The 22,466-nt window shown below is 46.6% G+C and overlaps 1 protein-coding gene across 5 annotated transcripts in view; it reads left to right on the top strand.

Moving 5' to 3' along the window:
- Positions 1 to 22,466, top strand: part of LOC138246071 (uncharacterized) — a 308,358-nt gene that overhangs the window by 260,230 nt on the left and 25,662 nt on the right. For 4 of the 5 annotated variants that reach the window (XM_069200274.1, XM_069200273.1, XM_069200278.1 and 1 more), the window contains one exon: positions 552 to 1,121. In XM_069200274.1, coding sequence (XP_069056375.1) covers positions 552 to 748 — 197 coding nt within the window. In that variant the 3' untranslated portion in view covers positions 749 to 1,121. Of the gene's footprint in view, positions 1 to 551; positions 1,122 to 22,466 lie in introns of those variants that run through there. The other variant, XM_069200275.1, reaches the window with a different exon arrangement.

Raw genomic sequence — 22,466 nt, 5'->3', positions numbered from 1 at the left:
GAAATATTTGCAAGTTCCCTCAAATGCAATGTTGAAGAGCAGTCAATCAAGTCATTTCCCATGAAAACTATTCATCTTTCAGCTTAGCGAACATAGAATTTGAAGGGTGTTAGAGGAACCTCCAAAGAACCTTAGCTTTCTTTGTCAAATTTAAGAGTCCCTTACATGGTGCTGTCAACTATACCTTCTGGGAAAACAGACTTAGGGCCTTATTTAGAACTCAGGGATGGGTTGCTCCATCACAATGGTGTCGGATATCCAATCCATTGAAATCTAAATCCCATAGGTCATAATGGGATTTAGATTTTGGCAGATGGCATATCTGTCACCATTGTGATGGAGTAACCCGTCCACCGACTGCTAAATCAGAATTCATGTTAAAAAGAGAGTGTGTTCCGTTTAACTCTTATTATGCAAGCAGACATTAGGGAGACTGTAATTTTTTCCACACAACACATTATTATGCATTTATTCCCGAGTCTGTGCTAAAGTCACAGTGTAATTCTTCCAAACCATTAATAACTTCTATGTGTTGCTTATTTGAATTGCAGTTTTACTTCTGGACCAAGAGACAAGGTTGGAGCGAAGGCGAATATTCCTGTTCCTGCCATTCCTTGTGACTTTCATTTTATGCCTGATATTCGTTTTTGGTCGTCGGGGAAATTTACCTGTGAGGAAATATCGAGGTTCGCCATTTCTCTTGGCTTCAATTCTTCAATTTCTAAATGTTCTGTTTGAATATTTTTAATCGTAATTAATGGTTTTCTTTCAATTGAATACTCCTTTTCCCTTCAAATAATCTGAAGGCATTCAGAGCTCCCCTTTCAGATCTCCATGATTTTCACACAAAAAATAGCCGTAGAGGTCCACATATATTTGAGTTATTGTGTATAGTAATAAAGTGAGTGGTCAATTGAAATGTGAATTATGTACATGAAAACAAAATACATAAACGCACACATTATATCACGCAACAAAATGCTGAGAGTTGAACACAAAGGGAGATACTGCATTTATTGATTTATTTATCTTACTTGGTGCGTGTGTTTAAAATAGGTGCTATGCATCAGTTGCAAAATGTCGTCTCCTGTATGAAGTTGTGGGAAGACAGTGAATTTACATGCCCGTTTTGCATATGTTTTGGTAGAAAAATAACTATCTGAATTCCTACTGGAAATGTAATAAAAATTAATTTTGCAAATCAACAAAACATTCCGAAATTTTGAAGACATCAAACACTCTCTTTTTTAATGGAAGTTTACTGGCTTACATGCAAGTAAGTCTCTGGATCTCATTACAAGAAATGAAATCTGAACTTTTTTCCAATGTCGGCTACATGGATTATGTTCTCTAGCAGCCATGATGGCATCGAATAGGAAATTAATATCCAACATTAAAAATTACTCACTAGTAAATGATCAGTGTAAGCAATGTGGTCCTCAAACAAGCCTTTTGACATTTTATGAGCCAGTTCTGCAAACTCGAAGTGGATTATTTAGTAAGTGTATCTGTGGCAAATGTGGCCAGTGACTTCTATGTTACTTGGTCAGGCCCAGAAAATGTAGACCGCCATACTCCGGAAAACACATACTATTGGTGTAACTGTGACAGTCCCTGCTTTAGTACCGTGCGACTGGCTCCATCGAACCGGGCTCGGAGCTTGGGCTGTGGGCGCTGCATTCTGAAGTATCTTTTGAAGTTCAAACCATGTGCTGCAGGGTTCCTAGTCGGCTCATCAGTTTTCAGGCAATAATATATGCGGCAAGGTAGCTCTGGTGATTAATGTACCTGCTGAAGATATGAGGTTTGTCTAGTGGTAATCTTGACACCTCATAGAGTAGTACAGAGGGTTAATGTGCCTGCTGCAAAGCATGTTTAACATACAGATCACACAATTGTGTTTAATGTAGATAGCTAAGTAGGTTACTGCTTTTGTCACAGAGATCCTTTTGATACTTGCAGTTCATAAGTGACATTCCTAATATAGCCTTAGAACCCACCGTAGCGGGCTCTACCGGCTATTAAAGGCCCGCTCCCCGCGTTAAATTTAACAAGGGAGAGGGACTTTAATAGCCGGTAGAGCCCGCTACGGCGGGTTCTAAGGCTATTAGAACATTCTGCCACACAGGGCAGAATGTTCTATTAAAAAAAAAAATGTTCATGGAGCCCGAGGGGATTAAAATCCCCTCGGGCTCCGTGAGGCTTTGTTCACAGCTGCTGCTGTGAACAAAGCGAACATTGTTTTCAATTGAGCCCCCAGCATTCCAATGTTCTAATATAGGATAGTGAGCTATGAACTGGCATCAAAGAGCTGCATGAAAGCTGCCAGTTATAGGTTAGAATATTATCCTCCCCCTTCAGTCTTTCGTTATGCTAAGGCCACTATAAAGGGTTTGTTTAGGTAGAGATAATTTCTTATTAGTAAAGCCAACCCTCAAGCACTCAACGTTTTAAATCCTGAGTTTGTGCTTCTCCAGAACAAGCACTCTTGAATAAGCTGTCCAGAGGTGTGGATGGCATGGAAATCCTACACTTGGTATTTCTCATTCTCTTAAGTAACATTTTCTGTACCTTGCTTTACACATGTGTAATTCATTGTCTCTATATAGTGTGTGTGTGATGTAAAGTGTTCTGACACCTGACATTGGTATGAGTAGCACTATAAATGGAATTAAGTACATGTGAGAGAGGAGCTAAGGAGAGATGAGGGGCACCCTTTGAGGGTGGTATTCAAGGAATCCTTGGAGAATGAAGTCATTGAAGGATGCCAACAAAGATTGTTGCGCCGGGCGCCACCAGCACCAATGCTGGCCCTGAACTGTGGTCACCTTTCCCTGGACACAACAGAAAAACCTGGATCACTGATCCAAGGGCTCATAACTTTGCTTTCAGAGACCAGTCTTTAAAACACATCCTGTGCTTGTTTGCAACTGTGAGCCACCAGCATGTGTCTGCATTCGGCCTCTGCTGATCTTTACCGCTAAGTATCGTTGCAACTGTTGTCATTCAACTATAAAGTAGGGGGAAAGTAGAAGTGATCAGTTATTCAATGGTCTGATCCCCTAAAGGAGGAACAAGATAACTATTGGCATGGTAAACGTTAGATGTACAAGTGTTGCAAGCTTGCAAAACGTCTCTTGCATATGTGGTCTCCCTTGACGGATACATTCCTGGAACTTCACAACCAAAGTATGCATCGCTTAATTTATTTTCGAAGCAAACATAAACCATGCCTGTTGTCTTTGTTTGGCTGACTTGATCTACAAGTTTGAACCACTGTCAGTTGTGGCTGTGGCATGTACTTCACAATCCAGTAAACCGTAAGCATTGAAGCTTGCCATTATGTATAGTAATCTGTGGCCTTGTGAGGCAAACGGGGCCTTGAGAAGCATGTGGCTAAGTCTGTGTTTTGCATATTGGATCAAAATTTGTGGACTGAGAAAAGGGAAAATTGTACTTAACAATAAGGCATTCTAATAATATATAATTAAAAAATATATAAAACACTTAGGGCCAGATGTAGGTAGGTCTGAGTTTGCGAATCGGAAATGGCGAGTCAGTGCGACTCGCCATTTCCGATTCGCAAAATCGGATGCAGAACTGTGTCTCAGACATCATCTGCGAGTCGCTATGGGGTCGCAAAGACCCACCTCATTAATATTAATGAGGTGGGTAGCATTTTGCGACCCCAGAGCGAGTCCCTGCACTCCCAGGGATGGTGGCCTGCTGAAGACAGAGCAGACCTCCATGTCTGTGACTGCTTTTTAAATAAAGCAGTTTTTTAAAATTTATTTTGCAGCCCGTTTTCCTTAAAGGAAAACAAGTTGCAAAATAAAAAAAAATAACGAAACCATTTGGACCACTGCCGGCTCTGAAAACCCTTTTTGGCAACATTCACAAAGGGGAAGGAGTCCCCTTTTGCGAATGGGTTACCACCAGTGTGACACTGGCGGCAACTGCAAATTGCTTTGCAACGCATTCGCGGTCACAAAGCAATTTAGCATAGCGATGCGAGTCGCAAATAGGAAGGCGACACCCCTTCTTATTTGCGAGTCACATTCACAATTTGCGAGTCGGTACCGACTCGCAAATTGTGAATGAGCATCGCAATCGGCATTTTGCATGGTACAAACTGCGATTTTCGCAGTTTGCACCATGCAAAATGCTTGCTACATCTGGCCCTTAGGGCCTGATTACGATTGGGTTAGTGTATTATGACACATGTGTTAACTGTTTGCTCATGGGTTGTAATTACGAGTTGGGAGGTATTTTACATATCTGATAATTATTGGATATGTTAAATACTGCAGCCTTGTAAAGATGTTAGGTGATAAAATAGTGAGTACAGCAATGCTGTTTTCTCATTTTTATGCTTAGGAAAGTCAAGGTAATTGGTTAGCAACAAAATAAACTGAGAATGCAGAATAATCCCATAAATCATATAGGTCCTAACAAAGTGGGAATTAATGTTCAGAATTCAGGTAGAAATACAATTTACGCATGAACCATCCACAGATCTGTACTGAGAATGAAAGGGATGTACAATGTTTATATCAGAAATTTACCGTTTATGAAGTGCAGACTTGGAATTTGTGTAGTTCTGTATGTAAAGTAAGATGTGTTTTGTGAGAGTGAGAAAATGTGTTATTGATTGAGGGTGTAAATCCTTTTCAAGCAACAACCACAATTGCTGTCAGAGTGAACCACAAAAAGTGACTAAATTAACCTGCGCTTACCCCTCTGGTGTCTTGGCACAAACGTTGTCAAGCTTAATTCGGAGGGAATGTGTGAAGAATTTATGTAGTACACACACAGTAATAAAGTGAAAACACAACATAAGAAAAATCCTGCACCAACCAAATTAGAAAAATCAAATAAAATGTAATACATTATTTGACATTAAAATTAATAAAATTCAATCAGTAGGACTGGAGATATGTACTTTTAAATTTTTAGTTAAAAGTATCATTGTTGGACCTGGCCTTTTGACAGGGTCATCCCCAAACTTTTGCCTCCTTCCTCCTATTTTTTCTGACCTGCTGTTGTTGGCTTTTGGACCCTGGGCACTTTACCACTGCTAACCAGTGCTAAAGTGCATATGCTCTCTGTGTAAATTGTACTGTTGATTGGTTTATCCATGATTGGCTATTTGATTTAATTGTAAGACCCTAGTAGAGTGCACTATATGTGCCTAGGATCTGTAGATTAAATGGTACTAGTGGACCTGCAGCACTGGTTGTGCCATCCACTTAAGTAGCCCCTTAACCTTGTCTCAAGCCTGCCATTGCAAGGCCTGGGTGTGCAGTTTCACTGCCACTTCGACTTGGCATTTAAAAGTACGTGCCAAGCCTAAAACTCCGCTTTTTCTACATATAAGTCACCCCTAATATGTGCCCTAGGTAACCCCTAGAGCAGGGTGCTGTGTGGGTAAAAGGCAGGACATGTACCTGTGTAGTTTATATGTCCTGGTAGTGTAAAACTCCTAAATTCGTTTTTACACTACTGTGAGGCCTGCTCCCTTCATAGGCTAACATTGGGGCTGCCCTCATACATTATTGAAGTGGTAGCTGCTGATCTGAAAGGAGCAGGAAGATCATATTTAGTATGGCCAGAATGCTAATACCAAATCCTGCTGACTGGTGAATTTGGATTTAATATTACTATTCTAGAAATGCCACATTTAGAAAGTGAGCATTTCTTTGCACTTAAATCTTTCTGTGCCTTACAGTCCACGTCTGGCTGGGCTTGGTTGACAGCTCCTTGTGCATTCACTCAGACACACTCCAAACACAGGGTACTCAGCCTCACTTGCATAAATCTGCATTTTGAATGGGTCTTCCTGGGCTGGGAGGGTGGAGGGCCTGCTTTGACACAAAGGACTGCCACACCCCCTACTGGGAACCTGGCAGACAGGATTGAACTGAAAGGGTCCTGGTGCACTTCTTAGCCCCTCTTTGAAGTCACCCCCACTTCAAAGGCACATTTTAGTATAAAACAGGGCCTCTGCCCTACCACCATAGACAATTGCTGGAGAAGAAACCTGAACCAGAACCTGCATCTTGCCAAGAAGAACTGCCTGGCTGCTCAAAGGACTCACCTGACTGCTTCCTACAAAGGACTGCTGCCTTGCTGTTGGCCTGCTGCCTTGCTGAACTCTTGTCTTGCTTCAAAAGTGCTCTCTAAGGGCTTGGATAGAGCTTGCCTCCTGTTCCCTGAAGTCTCAGGACCAAAAAGACTTCTCTTTTTCAACTGGACTCCTTGTGCGCTGAAAAATTTGATGCACAGCTTGCTCCGCGGTGAAAAATTCACCATATGCCGATCCGGAAAGATGGCGCTCGACGCGACGCCTGCGGTGCGACCGGAACTTCGACGCACGGCCCCGCCTGGACAACGCCGCCCGACTTCCAGAGAGGAAATTGACGCAACGCCTGCCGCGAGGAAGAAAATTCCACGCACAGCCCACCGGAACAACGCACAGCCAGATAACAAGCCTAGGATTCCACGCACAGACCCTGGAACATCTGGTAATCCTGCGACCCACAGAAGGAGACGGTCCGCATGCCGGAAAACGACGCACATCTTCCCCGAGTGAAAAATAACGACACAAGACCGTGCTTGAAGGGGCGTAACCGACGCACACACCATTTTTCCACGCATCTCCTCCTCTGCGGCCCTCTGCGGAGATTTTCCACTCCAAACCAGGTACTTAGTGCTTGAAAGATACTTTGTTTACTTTTTAAACGACACGCAGCCACATAACAAGCCTAGGATTCCACACACAGACCCTGGGACATCTGGTAATCCCGCGACCCACAGAAGGAGACGGTCCGCATGCCGTAAAAAGACACACGTCTTCCCCGAGTGAAAAATAACGACGCAAGTCTGTGTCTGAAGGGGCGAAACCGACGCGCACACCATTTTTCTTCCCGTAGAACGACGCACGGCTCCCTGAGTGGAAAATAACGACGCAAGTCTGTGTGTGAAGGGGCATAATTGACGCACACACCATTTTTCCACGCATCTCCTCCTCTGCGGCCCTCTGCGGAGATTTTCCACTCCAAACCAGGTACTTTGTGTTTGAAAGAGACTTTGTTTACTTTTTAAAGACTTAAGACACTTCATATCACTTTTCAGTGATATCTTTACAAATTCATATTGCATCTTTGATCGTTTTGACCTGCAAATACCCAGATAAATATTATATATTTTTCTAAACACTGTGTGGTGTATTTTTGTGGTGCTATATTGTGTTATTGTATGATTTATTGCACAAATGCTTTACACATTGCCTTCTAAGTTAAGCCTGACTGCTCAGTGCCAAGCTACCAGAGGGTGGGCACAGGATAATTTGGACTGTGTGTGTCTTACCCTGACTAGAGTGAGGGTTCTTGCTTGGACAGGGGGTAATCTGACTGCCAACCAAAAACCCCATTTCTAACAATCATCCATAGTTGGAAATTGCCAACTGAGGGAATCTGGTTGTTCTGGACCAGGACAAAGTCACAAGTTCAGGACAACCCATAGGGAATGCAGGCCTGGCACAGGACCAAGTTTGGCTTGCTGAGAATAGTACCTTATGTCCTTGGTGCATGGTCTGTCCAGTATTGCTTTCAAAGGATTCTTGTGGTCTTGGGCTGGGAATGCGAGGTCCTGCCTTGAGTTTCGTTGGTTCTGATGAAGAAATGGTAGGGCTGTGATACAAGGGTCTCTGTCAAGTTGCTTTGTGCTGCGCTGGTTCTGATGAACCAACATGGCATGGATTTGCAGGTCTTCGCATCACTAGGTGTTGCTTCTGATGAGGCTGCAGCTCAGCAACGAGGCTTTGCAGAGCTTGCCATCGCCCTTGGGGTCTCTCAGTCTTGGATGAAGGAAGCAGGTCCACACATCCTTCTCAGCAAGCAGGCAGGTCTCAAGCGCAGGAAGGCAGGGCTTCCTTATTTTGTAGTATCCACAGGGTAAGGAGTATACTGAAGAGTGAGTCTGATATCCCTATTTTATACCTGGTGCCCACTTTGAAGATAGCCTTCAATCCTTGACCAAGGACCAGCCAGACACAAATATTATAATCTTCCTATCTGAACATAAATCACAAGGCAGTTGGGATATGCTAAACAGGAGAAATATATTATGCTTATTTACATCAATGGAAGGCTTGGAGAACTTAAGTTCATCTGACCTTGTCTTTATTGAGTTCATACAAGCTGGAAGTTCATCAGAAAATGAACATGGCATCAACGGAGATAACCAGGAAGATACTGAACGAACGGGTGCTGTTCAGGAGCTGGGGGATAAGACTGACACCTTACTATAAACCAGGCTATCTTTTACCTTTGCTAGCCTTACACCAGCATAGGAAAGGACCTTAAAGTTCCAAGGCTACTTACTCAGTCCTCAAAGGTGCACAGAGTACATCTCCTCCAGGAATAGTTACATCAAAGCCTCAATTGGGACCAAATGCACAAATAGAGGAAGCACCAGGTCAGAACTTGACCTGGCTAGTGCACACAATAAATGGTGCAAACAGCACCCACTGACAAAGCCCACAAAGTAGTAAACACTGTTCGGACAGGCCAAGACCACTCCACCTATGTTCATGGAACATTAATGGCTTTGAAAGCAAAATAATAGAGGCTTAGCCCTTACTTTACTTACAATATTTCTGTGTCATTCTTCTTCAGGAAACATGGCTTGAACATCCATTTCACAGCAGGGCTCCATAAATTATCATGTTTCGGCTTCCAAAGTAGCTAGACATGGCCACCTTAAGGGTGGCTTGCCAACTTATGTTTCAATAGCAAGCATAGGCATTGTTAAGGAGCTACATTTGAAGTCTACTGCAACAAATGTAATGAATGCAATTAGAGCAGCAGTTAGCTGTGTGAGAACAGAGCCGGAGGTTGTGGTAACACGTGTATTTACATCCTAGGGATAGGGCAAAGGTCTCAACTCTACTGGCCAGCAAAATAACAAGACTTCTACACGAAAAGCAAACCTCAAACTTCATAGTAACAGGAAACTTTAATTTACATCTACTTGGAATGCTAACGGACGAAGATCTTATGTTAGCTCAGTTCTTGCCATGGGACATTTCACAGCAGGGGGACCATAGAACAGGCAAACAAAGAAAAACTGGCAAGCAACTTTTGAGGGAATTAGAGCATTACAGTCTTTGGGCATTAACTGGAAGGTTCCTGGATGATAAACCACCAGCAGCAACTTTTCACTTGAAGACAGCCAGCTTACCACTTGATCATACGTTTGTCACTCTTCCTTTGTTCCATAAAACCCCTTCATATCATCTGGGGAAGAGAGACACTTGCGATCATTTCCCACTAGAAGTCACGCTCAGGGTGACTCCTGCATCCTTTTGTTATCCAGCTGAAGTACTTTGTCCAACATACACCATGAACAACAAAAGGATTAAATATTCTCTCTCTTCTTTAGACAGTCTTCTTGAACCAGCAAAGGGCCTGCTACAACAGCAGCAGATACTTCTATTGAACCCTTTATCTGCATGGAAGGCTTTCACAAAGAGGTTCAGGGATGCATTTTCTACCACAATAACAATAACAAAAATGGCTTAGGGAGGGAGACGCCATGGCCACACAACTACCACAGCAAGAGCAATTGAAGATGCTCAAGAAAACTATCAATAAAACTGAAAGAGATCTTCAATGGAGTCTGTACAACACAAATTTATAACGATTGCTGAGACTAAATAAACTAAAAAGGCCTAATTGGGCCATAGAAATGTAACAAAAAGACTTTCTTTGGGTAAAGCCGTTTTTTATATATAAAAAGTAATGGCAGCGTGCAGTTTTGCGCTCCAATGTCCCTCCTCATTGAGGAATCAGCTCTCACCTGAGGGAGCTAGCTTGGGCCAAGTTTTTGTTTCAGCACTTGAATCACAGCGAGGGGGGCAGCCCACACAAGAGTAGTGGAGGAAACATTGTTTGATTTTACCAATAATAACAACTGGGAGAGAGCAGGTCAAGCAGCCAATGGCCAGCAGCCATTTCAAGCCTCTCCCATTACTACCACCATGATAATTAAATGGCAGATCAGGAGACAGATAACGAGAGGAAGACATAAGGAGGCCCCGGGCCCAAATGGGATTCCTGCTGCTCTGCTCAAGCAGTACGCAATTTGTTGGTCTGAGAACTTAGAGCTAATATTTCAGTCGATACTAGTGGATAAATATATCCCGGCCTCATGGACAGGGTCTGTAATTTCGCCCATTTATAAACATGAGAATAAAAGGAGTTTAAAGAACTATAGACTAGTGGCTCATATTGATAATGAGGGCCTCCGGAAAGTCCATTATTCTGTTTAAATCATACTGGATTCACAAACATATGGGAACCACAACCAACATCTTGGCCCTATCCTTACTGATAGATGCAAACAAGGGGTAAGGTTACCCTTGTACCTCTGCTTTATTGACTACAGTCCGCTTTTGATCATATTGATCAAGCCAAACTGTGGCTTAAACTGTCCTACTGGAATATCCAATCGGCCCTTCTGAACCGACTGATTCTGTTGCCCCCAGACACATGGGTACAGGTCAAGCTGGGGCAGGGGCATACCTCTCTAGACATACTGCAACTACTAAATGGTTGAAGCAGGGGTGTGTCCTGGCCCCTACCCTGTTTAACCTCTTTTTGGCTGACATATCAAGATTGGACAGTTGCAACTCTCGCGCCCTTAAGTTGGGAGGCATGGTACTCTCCAGTCTCCTCTACGCCAATGACTTGGTGTTAGTAGGTTGCACCCTGGTAGGGCTATAACACATGCTCCATGGTACACGGGCCTTTTCAGAAGAAAATGATCTACTCATGAATCTAAAAGAAGGTAAAAAAAGTTCAATTAACAATGTAAAAAGAAGAGCACATCGCTGGTATTTGGCCACCCAATTCTTGCAACCAGTAATGGAATATAAATACTTTAGGCATTATAAATAAAAAAAGATCATTTAAACCTTAGAAAAAATCTCTGAGGAGGAAAGGCAGTGTTCTGGCTCTAGCTTTAAACAATCTGAAGAAGAATTTTGCCAGTCCTACATTCACTCCACTACTCCAGGTAATTTAATCAAAACTCCCAACGATGATAGAATATGGGAGTGAGCCACTATAAGGAAGAGATGCATCCATTCTGGACGGGATTATGTTGGGGCATACAGAATGATTTTCTGCCTTCCTAAATATACCTCTCCAGCACAGATAAGGCTTGGGTTCCACCTACATAAGCAATCTCTAGCCAGATTGGTGGTGTATTTCAACTGGTGGCATTAAATCGAGAGCACAGAGCTGAACACTCTGAAGTCACATCTCTGGCTGGAACTAAGGATTAGGGATACCTCTGTAGAGCCTACCTCAATGGGTCAATAACCAAATTAGGCCTACAGCACCTTTTGGAAATGCCCGCAACCCAGCCCAGTTTTAAACATTTGATAAACACATCACACTGGCCTCATTAATTGAAGACAAGGCATCATTGGAAGGTAGAGCCCATGGCTGGTTTGTTCTGCATAGTTATGACACAGCAATTTCGCAACCCTTTCACCAACTCAGTCAAGGAAAAATTCCTGAGATACCGTTTTGGTATATTACCTTCATTATTACATCAACTGCCCTAGAAGCTTAACCTAGCCAGGACTTGCTGCTGCGTGTGCAGAATGGGCAGAGAAGATCTACTGCCCCCAATATGCATCTGCAAGGAGTTACTAGCTGATTGAAGAACAAGGCTCCGACCACTCTTTAACCGAAGTGGAATCCGAGCATGCATGCAGGTGGTCCAGGCATGCTTTGCCCAAAGGGATCTGCTGTCTTGTGAGGTTCTTTAACAAGATAGGAACGAAATTAGCAGCAGTGGCCATCCATGGTGGCAGTTCAGATGGCGCTCAATTGGTTGTCAAACCTCTGCACAAAGGGAGCTGCCATGAAAGTGCTGCCATGTGAGGCTCCTCAACAACACAAAAAAAGAATGGCAGGTGCGCCTATCCACATTGGCAAACCTGAAAGGGTCCAATAAGACTGTATTTCTGAACTGAAACAATGCACTTTATGGTCGGTTTGGCTACTTTTGCACATATGCCAGATGGGCTCATATTGTAACGTTAATAATTATAGTAGGCATTTGGGCCTGGAATCATGCTCTTTAACAATGTTTTGCTTTTTTACACATGACAGTTGAACCCTCATTATAATGGCAACAATACAGCCAATCCTGATTTTGTGCACTGAAGAAATGCTCTAGCAGCTCAGCTAGACACATGTACTGTGTGAACATCTTGTCGTTTTGCACACAGCAGCAGAACACTTATTACAATAACAAGACTACAAACTTTGATTCTTTGCACTGCATATATCTTTCTTTCGCTGCATTGTGGGAGGACAGGCACAGCCCTTTCAGGTGCAGGTGTCAGCTCCTCCCTTCCCACTGAAGCCCAGGAGACTCATCCGGATTTGTAGGAAGCTTCCAGCTCCCTCTGTGTCACTGTCTAGTGGGAATTCACAAACAGCCCAACTGTCAGTCTGACCCAGCAGTGGATTACACAAGCAGAAAGAGGCACAGAATGGTTAAGAAAGAAAATGCCCACTTTCTGAAAGTGGCATTTTGACAATCTAGAAACCAACTTTATGAAAAGATATAGGCCCCCATTACAACCCTGGCGTTCGGTGTTAAAGCAGCGGTAATACCGCCAACAGGCCGGTGGAAAAAAAATGGAATCATGACCATGGTGGAAACCGCCAACATAGACAGCCACTCTAACACTCCGACCGCCACAGCAGTAGAAACAAACACCGCAGCAGTAACCACCAACAGACAGGCGGAACACAAGGTTCCCCCCACTGTATTACAACACGCCTATCCGCCACCTTTTCCGGTGCGGTACCAACGCCATCAAAAGCACGGTGGAAACAGAACTTGGAATGGAAACCACCCACCTTTCGACATTTTACGAACAACCAGGACGCAATGGAGCCCGAGTTACAGGTCCTGCCGATGCTGGTCTACCTCCTCTTGTATCAGGAGCAGCAAAGACGCTGGCGACAACCACGGTGAGTACTGCACCTAGCACACAGGGGAGGGGGAGGGAAAAGAGAGTGACACACACACGCAACACCCCCCCACCCTCACCCACAACCCCATGCACACAAATACATGCAGCAACATTACATATACACCCTGTCACCCCCTGGAAGAACGCAAGGAGAAAATGAAATGATTGTAGCAAGTGTAATCATTGAAATATCAGATAGGCCAAATTCAAATATCAGTTTATACAAATGTGTACACGAACTACACAAGTCATTGTCCGTGGATCAGTGTCCCAAAATGCATGGGCGAAGCCCACACAAGATACCTTACTCGAAATGGAGAGAATACTGCAGGGGCATCAGATGGAAAATAAACAGGCACATCAGGGGGAGGAGGGGCACCTCAGCCGGATGAACGGACAACGCCACTGCTCCACGAGGGGGCTCTACGCCCACTGATTGGTCCTGGGGAGTGCAAATCCACAGTCTCACTAGTCTCTCCAGTGGGTGGGTTGTCCACTGCATAATCCTGGGGAGTGCAAAGCCACATTCCCTCAAGTCTCTCCTGTGGGTGGTTTGCCCACTGCTTTATCCTGAGGAGTGCAAAGCCACAGTCTCTCACATCTCTCCGGTGGGTGGTTTTCCCAATGCTTTATCCTGGGGAGTGCAAAGCCACAGTCTCTCAAGTCTCTCCGGTGGGTGGTTTGCCCACTGCTTTATCCTGGGGAGTGCAAAGCCACATTCCCTCAAGTCTCTCAAGTGGGTGGTTTGCCCACTGCTTTATCCTGGGGAGTGCAAAGCAACAGTCTCTCAAGCCTCTCCAGTGGGCTGAGGTAGTGGATGTCTTTCTCCACTGGTTCTGGAGGGGGCTTTGTGCCCAGAGTGCTTCATCCTGCCAAGGACCGAGGTAGTGGATGCCTTTCTCCACTGGTTCTGGAGGGGGCTTTGCGCCCAGAGTGCTTCATCCTGCCAAGGACAGAGGAGGTGGATGTGAATCTCCACTTGTTCTGGAGGGGGCTTTGTGCCCAGAGTGTTTCACATGCAGTGTAGCAGGTCCCATTCCCTTACCTGGGTGTGTGTACCATGAGATTGCCTGGGAACAGGTAGCATGTTACTCCATGGAGGCAGAGACACACTCCACCCTGCTGCGACTTCGCCTGCCACCTGCAGGTACAAACACTGCTGGGAGTCATGCCTCATGTATGCTGGGCAGGGTCCAGGACATCTCCTGCAGCCTCGGACAGTTGGCCACTGGGGATGATTGCCATGTCAGCTGTGGTTGCACTGTCTGAGCACCTTGCAGGACTGGTGGCGGTGGTTGCGGCGGTATCTGTGGCAGAGGTGCTGGTGGTGGTGCATGTGTCTGCACCTGTTGAGGGACACAGCAGTATGTCTCCTGCAGCCGCTGACGGCTGCCCACTGAGGCTGTTGCTGGGGACTGTTGCTAAGGCAGCAGACGTGAAGGTGGCGGTGCAGGTGGCGGTGTCCACCGCCGTACAGGATGATGTTGTGGTTGACAGAAGGGGTGAATCTGGTCCCCCAGCTGGAGCCTCCATGCCCTGTCCTGACCTGCTCTTCGGCTTTTGTCCCTTCCCCACCTTTGATGTCGCTGCTGGTGCCTTGCCACTGTCCCCTTTTGGCTTAGAGGAGCCCTTGCTTGCTGGTAGGTGTGGCTTCTCCTTCTGGCATGTGGGCACCTTCTTCATCTTGGCAGGTGGCGGAATGGCCTTCTCCTTGGCCTCGCTAGTTGGCACACTGGCAGCCCGCAATGTGACCGGACATGCTGAGACCACTGTGCTGGAGGATTTGTTGGCTGAGGTGCTTTGCTGGGTCCTGGACAGCCTGGCCCTAGGGGAAGGACGGGGGAGGTGTAGGGAAGAGGTCAAAGTTTGCGAGGAAGAGTTTCTTAGACACAATGGGACAGGAAGATGGAGGGGGTTTGGGAGTGGAGGAAGAGGTAGTGGTTGTAGGAGGTGTACGTCTGCTGAATTTGGGTGAAGATGCATGGGCCGGAGGCTGTTGTGAGATGGATGGCTGTTGGGTGGGTGTGTGCCTGCGTTTGTGTACTTTGGGATGAGGGCTCAGAGACACACTGGGAGAGGACACAGGGGATGTGTGAATGGTAGTGGGGGTGGTGATTGCATGTGAGCGGTGTGTGGTGATGGGCATGCTGGTGATGGAGGTAGTGGATGAAGATGTAGTGCATGCAGGTGTGAGTGGAGATGAGACAGGGAGGGAGGAGGAGGACGTGGAAGAGGGGCACACAGTGGAGACAGTGGATGTTGGTGTGTCTGCATGGGGATGGTGCTTGTGTGAGTGCCTGTGGGATGTATGGTGCTTATGTTTGCCATCTCCATTCTTGTGTGTTGGTGTATGTGCATGCTGGTCTGATGGTGTGTTTCAGATAGGCTGAGGTACAGGGGATTCGGTCTGGGTAGAGGAAGTTGGAGGGGGGAGCCTGGACACAGGGATAATGGCTGCCATCAGTGCTGAGGCCAGAGCCTGAAATGCTCTCTTTTGGGCTGCCACGTCAGAATGAATGCCCTCCAGGTATGCATTTGTTTGCTGCAAATGCCTCTCAACACCCTGGATGGCATTCAAAATGGTTGATTGCCCAACAGTGAGGAATCTCAGGAGGTCAATAGCTTCCTCACTGAGGGCAGCAGGGCTGACTGGGGCAGAGGCTGAGGTGCCTGGGGCGAAGGAGATGCCCACACTCCTGGGTGAGCGGGCACGGGAAACTCAATGAGGGGCTGTTGGGAGGGCGGTGCTGATGGGGGGGGTGGCGGCTGTACCTGTTGATGCGGTGGGCACAGAGGTGCCCGCCACCGCAAGGGAGCTCCCATCAGAAGAGGAGTCGCTGTCGCAGGTGTCTGCTCCTGTCCCCGTCGTGGAGCTCCCTTCTGTCCCACTGGTGCCTTCAGACTCCGTTACTTCCCCTCCAGGGCCATGTGGGATGCAGCTCCATTGGCGGACACAACACACAGGGAGCAGCCCTATGCACTAAGCCATGCACTGACAGGGCAAGGAAAAATCACATGCCCATAGGGGACTCTGTTGAGAACCATTTTATGCACAGCTGGAAGTCGTAGTAGCCTGACTAGGTGTAGAGGGCAAATACCACCTTTGGGGTTGGACTGGGAATGAGGCTGCAAATCAATGGTTCTACCTTTGCGCATCTGCCCTGGCCTAGGGGAACCCACAGCCCACCTCCCCCACCCAGACACCTCGTAAAGCATGCAGAGTCAGTTGAATGAGAGTTGTACTCACCCCCTTGTGGCTGCTGTGATGCCCTCAAGTGCCCATCCAACTCCGGATATGCCACCGCCAGGATCTGGTACATCAGGGGGGTCATGGTGCGATGGGCACCCCTTCCCTGTTGGGAGGCCATCCCCAGCTGGGCCTCCGCTGTGTTCTTGGTCCAGCGGCGCAGGTCCTCCCATCTTTTCTGGCAGTGGGTGCTCCGTCTATGATAGACCCCAGGGTCCGCACTTCCTTGGCGATGGCATGCCAAATGCCCTTCTTCTGGTGGGCGCTGACCTACAGGAAAAGTTAAGTAAAAATGGATGTTACTCCCCCATACATTTCTTCTCACACATTGGCCACAAACCTCCCACCCTGGCCCAGAAATACATACACACACCATCCTCACATGCTGGCCTGTCAGCCCCGTCTCTTCCATCCACAACACTCCATACAATCATGTGCCATCCACCATGAACACAGTTTACTCACCTGTCTGTCTGGAGGACCATACAGTTGTGTTTACTGGGGGAGGACACCATCCACTAGTCTGTCCATCTCCTCTCAAGTGAAGGCAGGGGCCCTTTCCCCAGACACTGTAGCCATTGTCGCTTCCAGACACAGGTCACAACAGCACTTGCAGTGTAGGTCCTCTCCTGTTGAAGGACAGGTACCAAGTGAGTGAACAGATAGAAAATGGCGGTCACCGGCGGTGTACATCGTCATTGGCTCCTGGAACTCATAGGGCCCAATGATAACCAATGCTGAATTGCGCTGCGGTCTTCAACCGCCTACTGCGACGGAGTACAACGCCAGAGCAGTTACCTCATTTCCCCTTATCCCACCTTACAGGTCAGACAGCCGCCATTTCAGGGGGCCACATGGCAGGCCAAATAACTGCGTCACAACTATTTAGGCCAGGAATATGGACAAACAAAGGCACATAGAGAAAATGTAACGTTTGTGCTAAACAGCCTTGTGAAACCTATGTGTTGTATGACCATCTGCTCACCGTTCTCCTCCATAGGTCATGCCCGCTGGGGCAGGTGATGAGATGACGGCATCCTCCTGTGTACAGACCCCTGGTGGACCTGTCTACAATGGAAGACAGACACATAATTATCACCAATTATGCCCAGTTGGAGCCTGACCTGATGTCAGCTATCCGCCATCCAACAGCAATACCCCCTCTAGTGCAGGTCCTGTCAGTACTCCATTTCCTGGCCAGTGGGTCTTTTCAAACAACATTAGCCATGGTATCAGGGATGTCCCAGCCAATGTTCTGTAACGTGTTGTCCAGACTGTTATCTGCCCTGCTGAAACACATGCGCAGCTACATCGTTTTCTCTCAAGTGGAGGATCTGCCCATAGTGAAAGGTGACTTTTATGCCCTGGGGCATATCCCCAATATCATTGGTGCCATTGATGGTACAAATGTGGCATTTATCCCCCCCTGCAGGAATGAACAGGTTTACAGAAACCGGAAAAGCTACCATTCTATGAATGTGCAGATGGTGTGTTTGGCAGACCAGTACATCTCACATGTGAATGTCAAGTATCCTGGCTCAGTGTATGATGCTTACATTTTGAGGAATAGCAGCATCCCTTATGTGATGGGGCAACTCCAGAGGCACAGTGTGTGGCTAATAGGTGAGCCTAAAGTCCGCACACAGTTTCATTTGCTGTCTGGGTATGGGAGATTCCCTAATGTTTGGAGGATGTCTAACAGCTGTCCCTTGATATTTGTAGGTGACTTTGGTTACCCCAACCTGTCATGGCTACTGACCCCAGTGAGGAATCCCAGGACAAGGGCAGAGGAACGCTACAATGAGGCACATGGGCGAACTAGGAGGATAATAGAGTGCATTTCGGCCTCCTGAAGGCCATATTCCGGTGCCTCCATCTGACAGGTGGATCACTATACTAGTCACCGAAGAAGGTGTTCCAGATCATCGTGGCCTGCTGTATGTTGCACAACCTGGCTTTGCGACGCCAGGTTCCTTTTCTGCAGGAGAATGGGCCTGATGGTGATCTTGTGGCAGCTGTGGAGCCTGTGGACAGTGAAGAAAAGGAGGCAGAAGAAGAAGATGTAGACAACCGAAACAACATCATCATGCAATACTTCCAGTGAGACACAGGTAAGAGGATGGAACTGCTTCCCACATCTCATACTATTGTAGGACCTAGCATAAATCTGCCTATTTACCTCCGTGTATGGACCCTGACTTGTCACTTTGGCTTTCCATTTCACAGATCTGGGTCCCACTTTGTGCCCTCTGCTATGTTTACTGCTGGCCTACAGCTGTGTAACATTGGTATGTGAACAAGTACATTGACATTGCTATATTTCAGAGATGTTGCAATTACACATTTGCGAAAGCACAGACTGACTCAAGATTGTTTTGTGATTCAAGGGTGTTTATTTCTGTGCTAATAAGTGGAGGGGGGGGTGCAATGGGCTGGGGTGATGGTAGAGGATTGTCCATGGCAGAGTCTAGTCCTTTGGTCTCACAGGTGCATTGTCCAATGGGGCATAGGAAGGGGAGCAATGGCAGTTTAAGGTGGACAGGGTGACAAAGTGGGACATAAGGGTGACATTCAGGAGGGTCTTATTTCCTGGCGGGGGTCTTGGCAATGTTCTCTGTCTTGTTCCTGGATCTCAGGCACCTTTTGCGTGGTGGTTCTCCTTCTGCAGGGGATGAGGTGCTGGTGGCCGGTTGGTCCTGTGGCGGTGCCTCCTGTCCACTAGAGCCGGCGGAGGTGGAGGGCTGTTCATCGTCCAGGCTAGTTTCAGGGGCCCATTTGTGTCCCACTGTGTCCCTCATGGTGTTGACAAGGTTTGCCAGCACCCCTGCAATGGTGACCAGGGTGTTGTTGATGGACTTCAAGTCCTCCCTGATCCCAAGGTAGTGTTCCTCCTGCAGCCGCTGAGTCTCCTGAAACTTGGTCAGTACTATGCCAATGGTCTCCTGGGAATGGTTGTATGCTCCCATGATGTTGGAGAGTGCCTCGTGGAGAGTGGGTTCCCTGGGCCTGTCCTCCCCCAGTCATACAGTAATCCTCCCAGCTTCCCTGTTATCCTGTGCCTCTGTCACCTGAACCGTGTGCCCACTGCTACCGACCCCAGGTCCCTGATTTTCTTGGGTTGGTGGGTTTGCCTGGGTTCCCTGTAGTGGTGGACACACTGATGATTGACGTGTCCTGGGGACAGAGGGATGGGCCCGCTGGGTGGGTGCTGTGGTGGTGTTTCCTGAGGGGGGAGGTTCTCTGGTGGCTTGTGACAGTGGTAGGGGAACCAAATGTGCAGAGGTGCCTGATGGGCCGGGCTGGTCATCTTGAACCAGGCGTGCAGAGCTGCTGTCATCACTGTGGGCCTCTTCTGTGGGGGACTGGATATGTCTGCCACCTCCTGTCCAGTGATGTTGGGTATGGGTCCTGTTGGGGTGTAAATACATAGTTTTAGTATCTGTGTGTGCCATCTTGTGCATTGGGTGAGGTACCCTCTACTCCTGTGCTTGCATAATTGTGTTTGTCCTTTTGTGATAATTGGTTTGGGGTCTGTGTGGGTATCTGTACTGGACATGCTTTGGTGATGGTGGTCCATGCATAGGTGTTGCATGCAGGGCCTTGGTATTGGGATATGTGGGTTGTGATAGTGGGACATATGTGAGATGATGGAGTGATGGGAATGAGGGTAAGGGTGGGGGTATGTGTCTGGCATGCAGGTGGTGTGGGGGATATAGTAGTAAAGATATGACTTACCAGAGTCCAGTCCTCATGCTACTCCTGCAAGGCCCTCACGATGCAGTATTGCCAAGACTTGCTCCTCCCATTTTGTTAGTTATGGGGGAGAAGGTGGGGGTCCACCGCCAGTCCTCTGTACAGCAATCTGGTGTCTTGAAACCACAGAACCCACCTTTCCCCGTAGGCCGTTCCACCTCATCCTGTGTTCTTGGATGCTGTTCCACTGCGTTGACCCTGTCGAAGATTCTCTGCCATAGCTCCATCTTCCTACCAATGGAGGTGTGCTGCACCTGTGATCCAAGAAGCTGTGGCTCTACCCAGATGATTTCCTCCAACTTGACCCTGAGCTCCTCCTCTGAAAACCTGGGGTGTCTTTGAGGTGCCATGATGTGGTGTGGGTGATGTGTGAGGTGCTGTCTGTTGTGATGTGTGGGAGGATGTGTTGGTGATTGTTGTTTGAGGTGCGTGGATGTTGTATGAGTGATGGTGTTGTGTGCCTGTGGATGCTGGTGTTGTGTTTGCTAATCTCTCTCTCTGGGCTTCTTCCAAAATTCTTCTTTGTAAGGGTTTGTGGGTAATGTGGGTGTGTGTTTTATAGTGTTGTAGGTGCGTGGGTGTGGTGTGTGTATGTGTGTCAGGTGTGTGTATTTTGAATTGTCCAATGTGGTTGTGTTTTGTAAATGTGTGTGTATTTTGAGCGCGGCGGTGTGTACCGCCAATGGATTACATAGGTTGTAAGACCGCCGCGTTGATTCGTGGGTTGTGATAGTGTGGTCGTATTCTTGTTGGCATGACAGAGTAGGTTTTGGTATCGGCAGTTTATTACTGACCTTTGGTGTGGCAGGCTTGTGTGGGTGTCTGTATTGCGGCGGATTCCGAGATGTGGGTCGTAATACCTGTAGCGGAATTCCGCCGCCGCAATAGTATGTTGGCGGTCTTCAGCATGGCGGAAAGTGGGATTTACCGCCAGGGTTGTAATGAGGGCCCTAATTTTAAATTGTGAGTTCGGAGACCCCAAGCTCCATATCTCTATGTGCTCCCAATGGGAAAAAGCACTTTAAAGATATTTAAAGACAGCTTCCATGTTAACCTATGAGAGAGAGGGCTTGCAATAGGGAAAACTGAATTTGGCAGTATTTTACTTGCAGAGCATGTAAAACATATCAGTACATGTCTTACCTTTTTAAATACACTGCACCCTGCCCATGGGGCTACCTAGGGCCTACCTTAGGGATGGCCTACATGTAGTAAAAGGGAAGGTTTAGGCCTGGCAAGTGGGTATATTTGCCAGGTTGAATTGGCATTGCAAGACTGCACACAGAGACACTGCAGTGGCAGGTCTTAGAGATGTTTACAGGCTACTCATGTGGGCGGCATACTTAGTGCTGCAGGCCCCCTAGTAGCATTAGATTTACATGCCCTTAGCACCTCTGGTGCACCTTACTAGGGACTTACCAGTACATCAAATATGCTAATCATGGATAAACCTATCAGCGATACAATTTAGAAAGAGTGCACTTGCACTTTAGCACTGGTTAGCAGTGATAAAGTGCCCAGAGTATCAAAACCAGTCAAAACAATTTACAGCACAGAGTCCAAAAACAGGAGGACAGAAGCAAAAAGTACAGGGAAACCACACCAGAGTTGCCAGGTCTAACACTAGTAAATCTTCTATACAGACAAAATGAGCATTATGAACTAGACCAGGGTGCTCACATAATCCCAAACTATGCCACACAACACAGAACAGAAAACAGTGGTGAGGCAGGGGCTCACAGTCTGAAAGGAGAGGTGTCACCTGCAAGCAGTCACTCAGAATGGCTCAATAAATACCCTAGGCCAGATCCTCATGTTGCTGTGCATTTCATAAATGAAGCAAAATTCCCCAAAATGGCATCTAGTGAAATATAGCCAACCTGAAACATGTACAATATGTTTTCATTCTAAGACAGCTAAAACATTAGCAATTGACAAATCATCCATTTTCAATAACTCAAGTTTTGAAAAGTTTTAAATATTTTTCAGTACAAATATATTGTACTAAAGCAACATCATATTTGTCTTTTAAACTAAATCAAAATGCTTCTGCATAGGTGCATTCTTTTTACAAAGTCTCGAAATTCAGCAACAAAGGCATCAGTGTAAACACAACACCAGTTGCCTACATGAAAAATTTGCCCTTTTAATTGTCTTGAGTAGTCTGATGGTAGATGTAAATGGCAGGTCACATCTGAATTTAACAATACTTTTGTAAATTGACTTGTGCATTCTACAACTTGGAAGTCTTGGTAACTTTTACATCCCCTAATGTATATTCTTTGAGTGGTCCAACTCCTGATTCAAGATGCCAGCTTGCTTGTGTCATCAGCTTGATTGCTCTTCAATGAATTAGGGAAACAGAGTCAAAGTGTTTGCCAAACACACCTCTTAAGATTATTC

The sequence above is a fragment of the Pleurodeles waltl genome, chromosome 7, assembly GCF_031143425.1.
Source record: "Pleurodeles waltl isolate 20211129_DDA chromosome 7, aPleWal1.hap1.20221129, whole genome shotgun sequence".
Classification (NCBI taxonomy): Eukaryota; Metazoa; Chordata; class Amphibia; order Caudata; family Salamandridae; genus Pleurodeles; species Pleurodeles waltl.
This window is presented reverse-complemented; position numbering and strand designations above follow the sequence as displayed.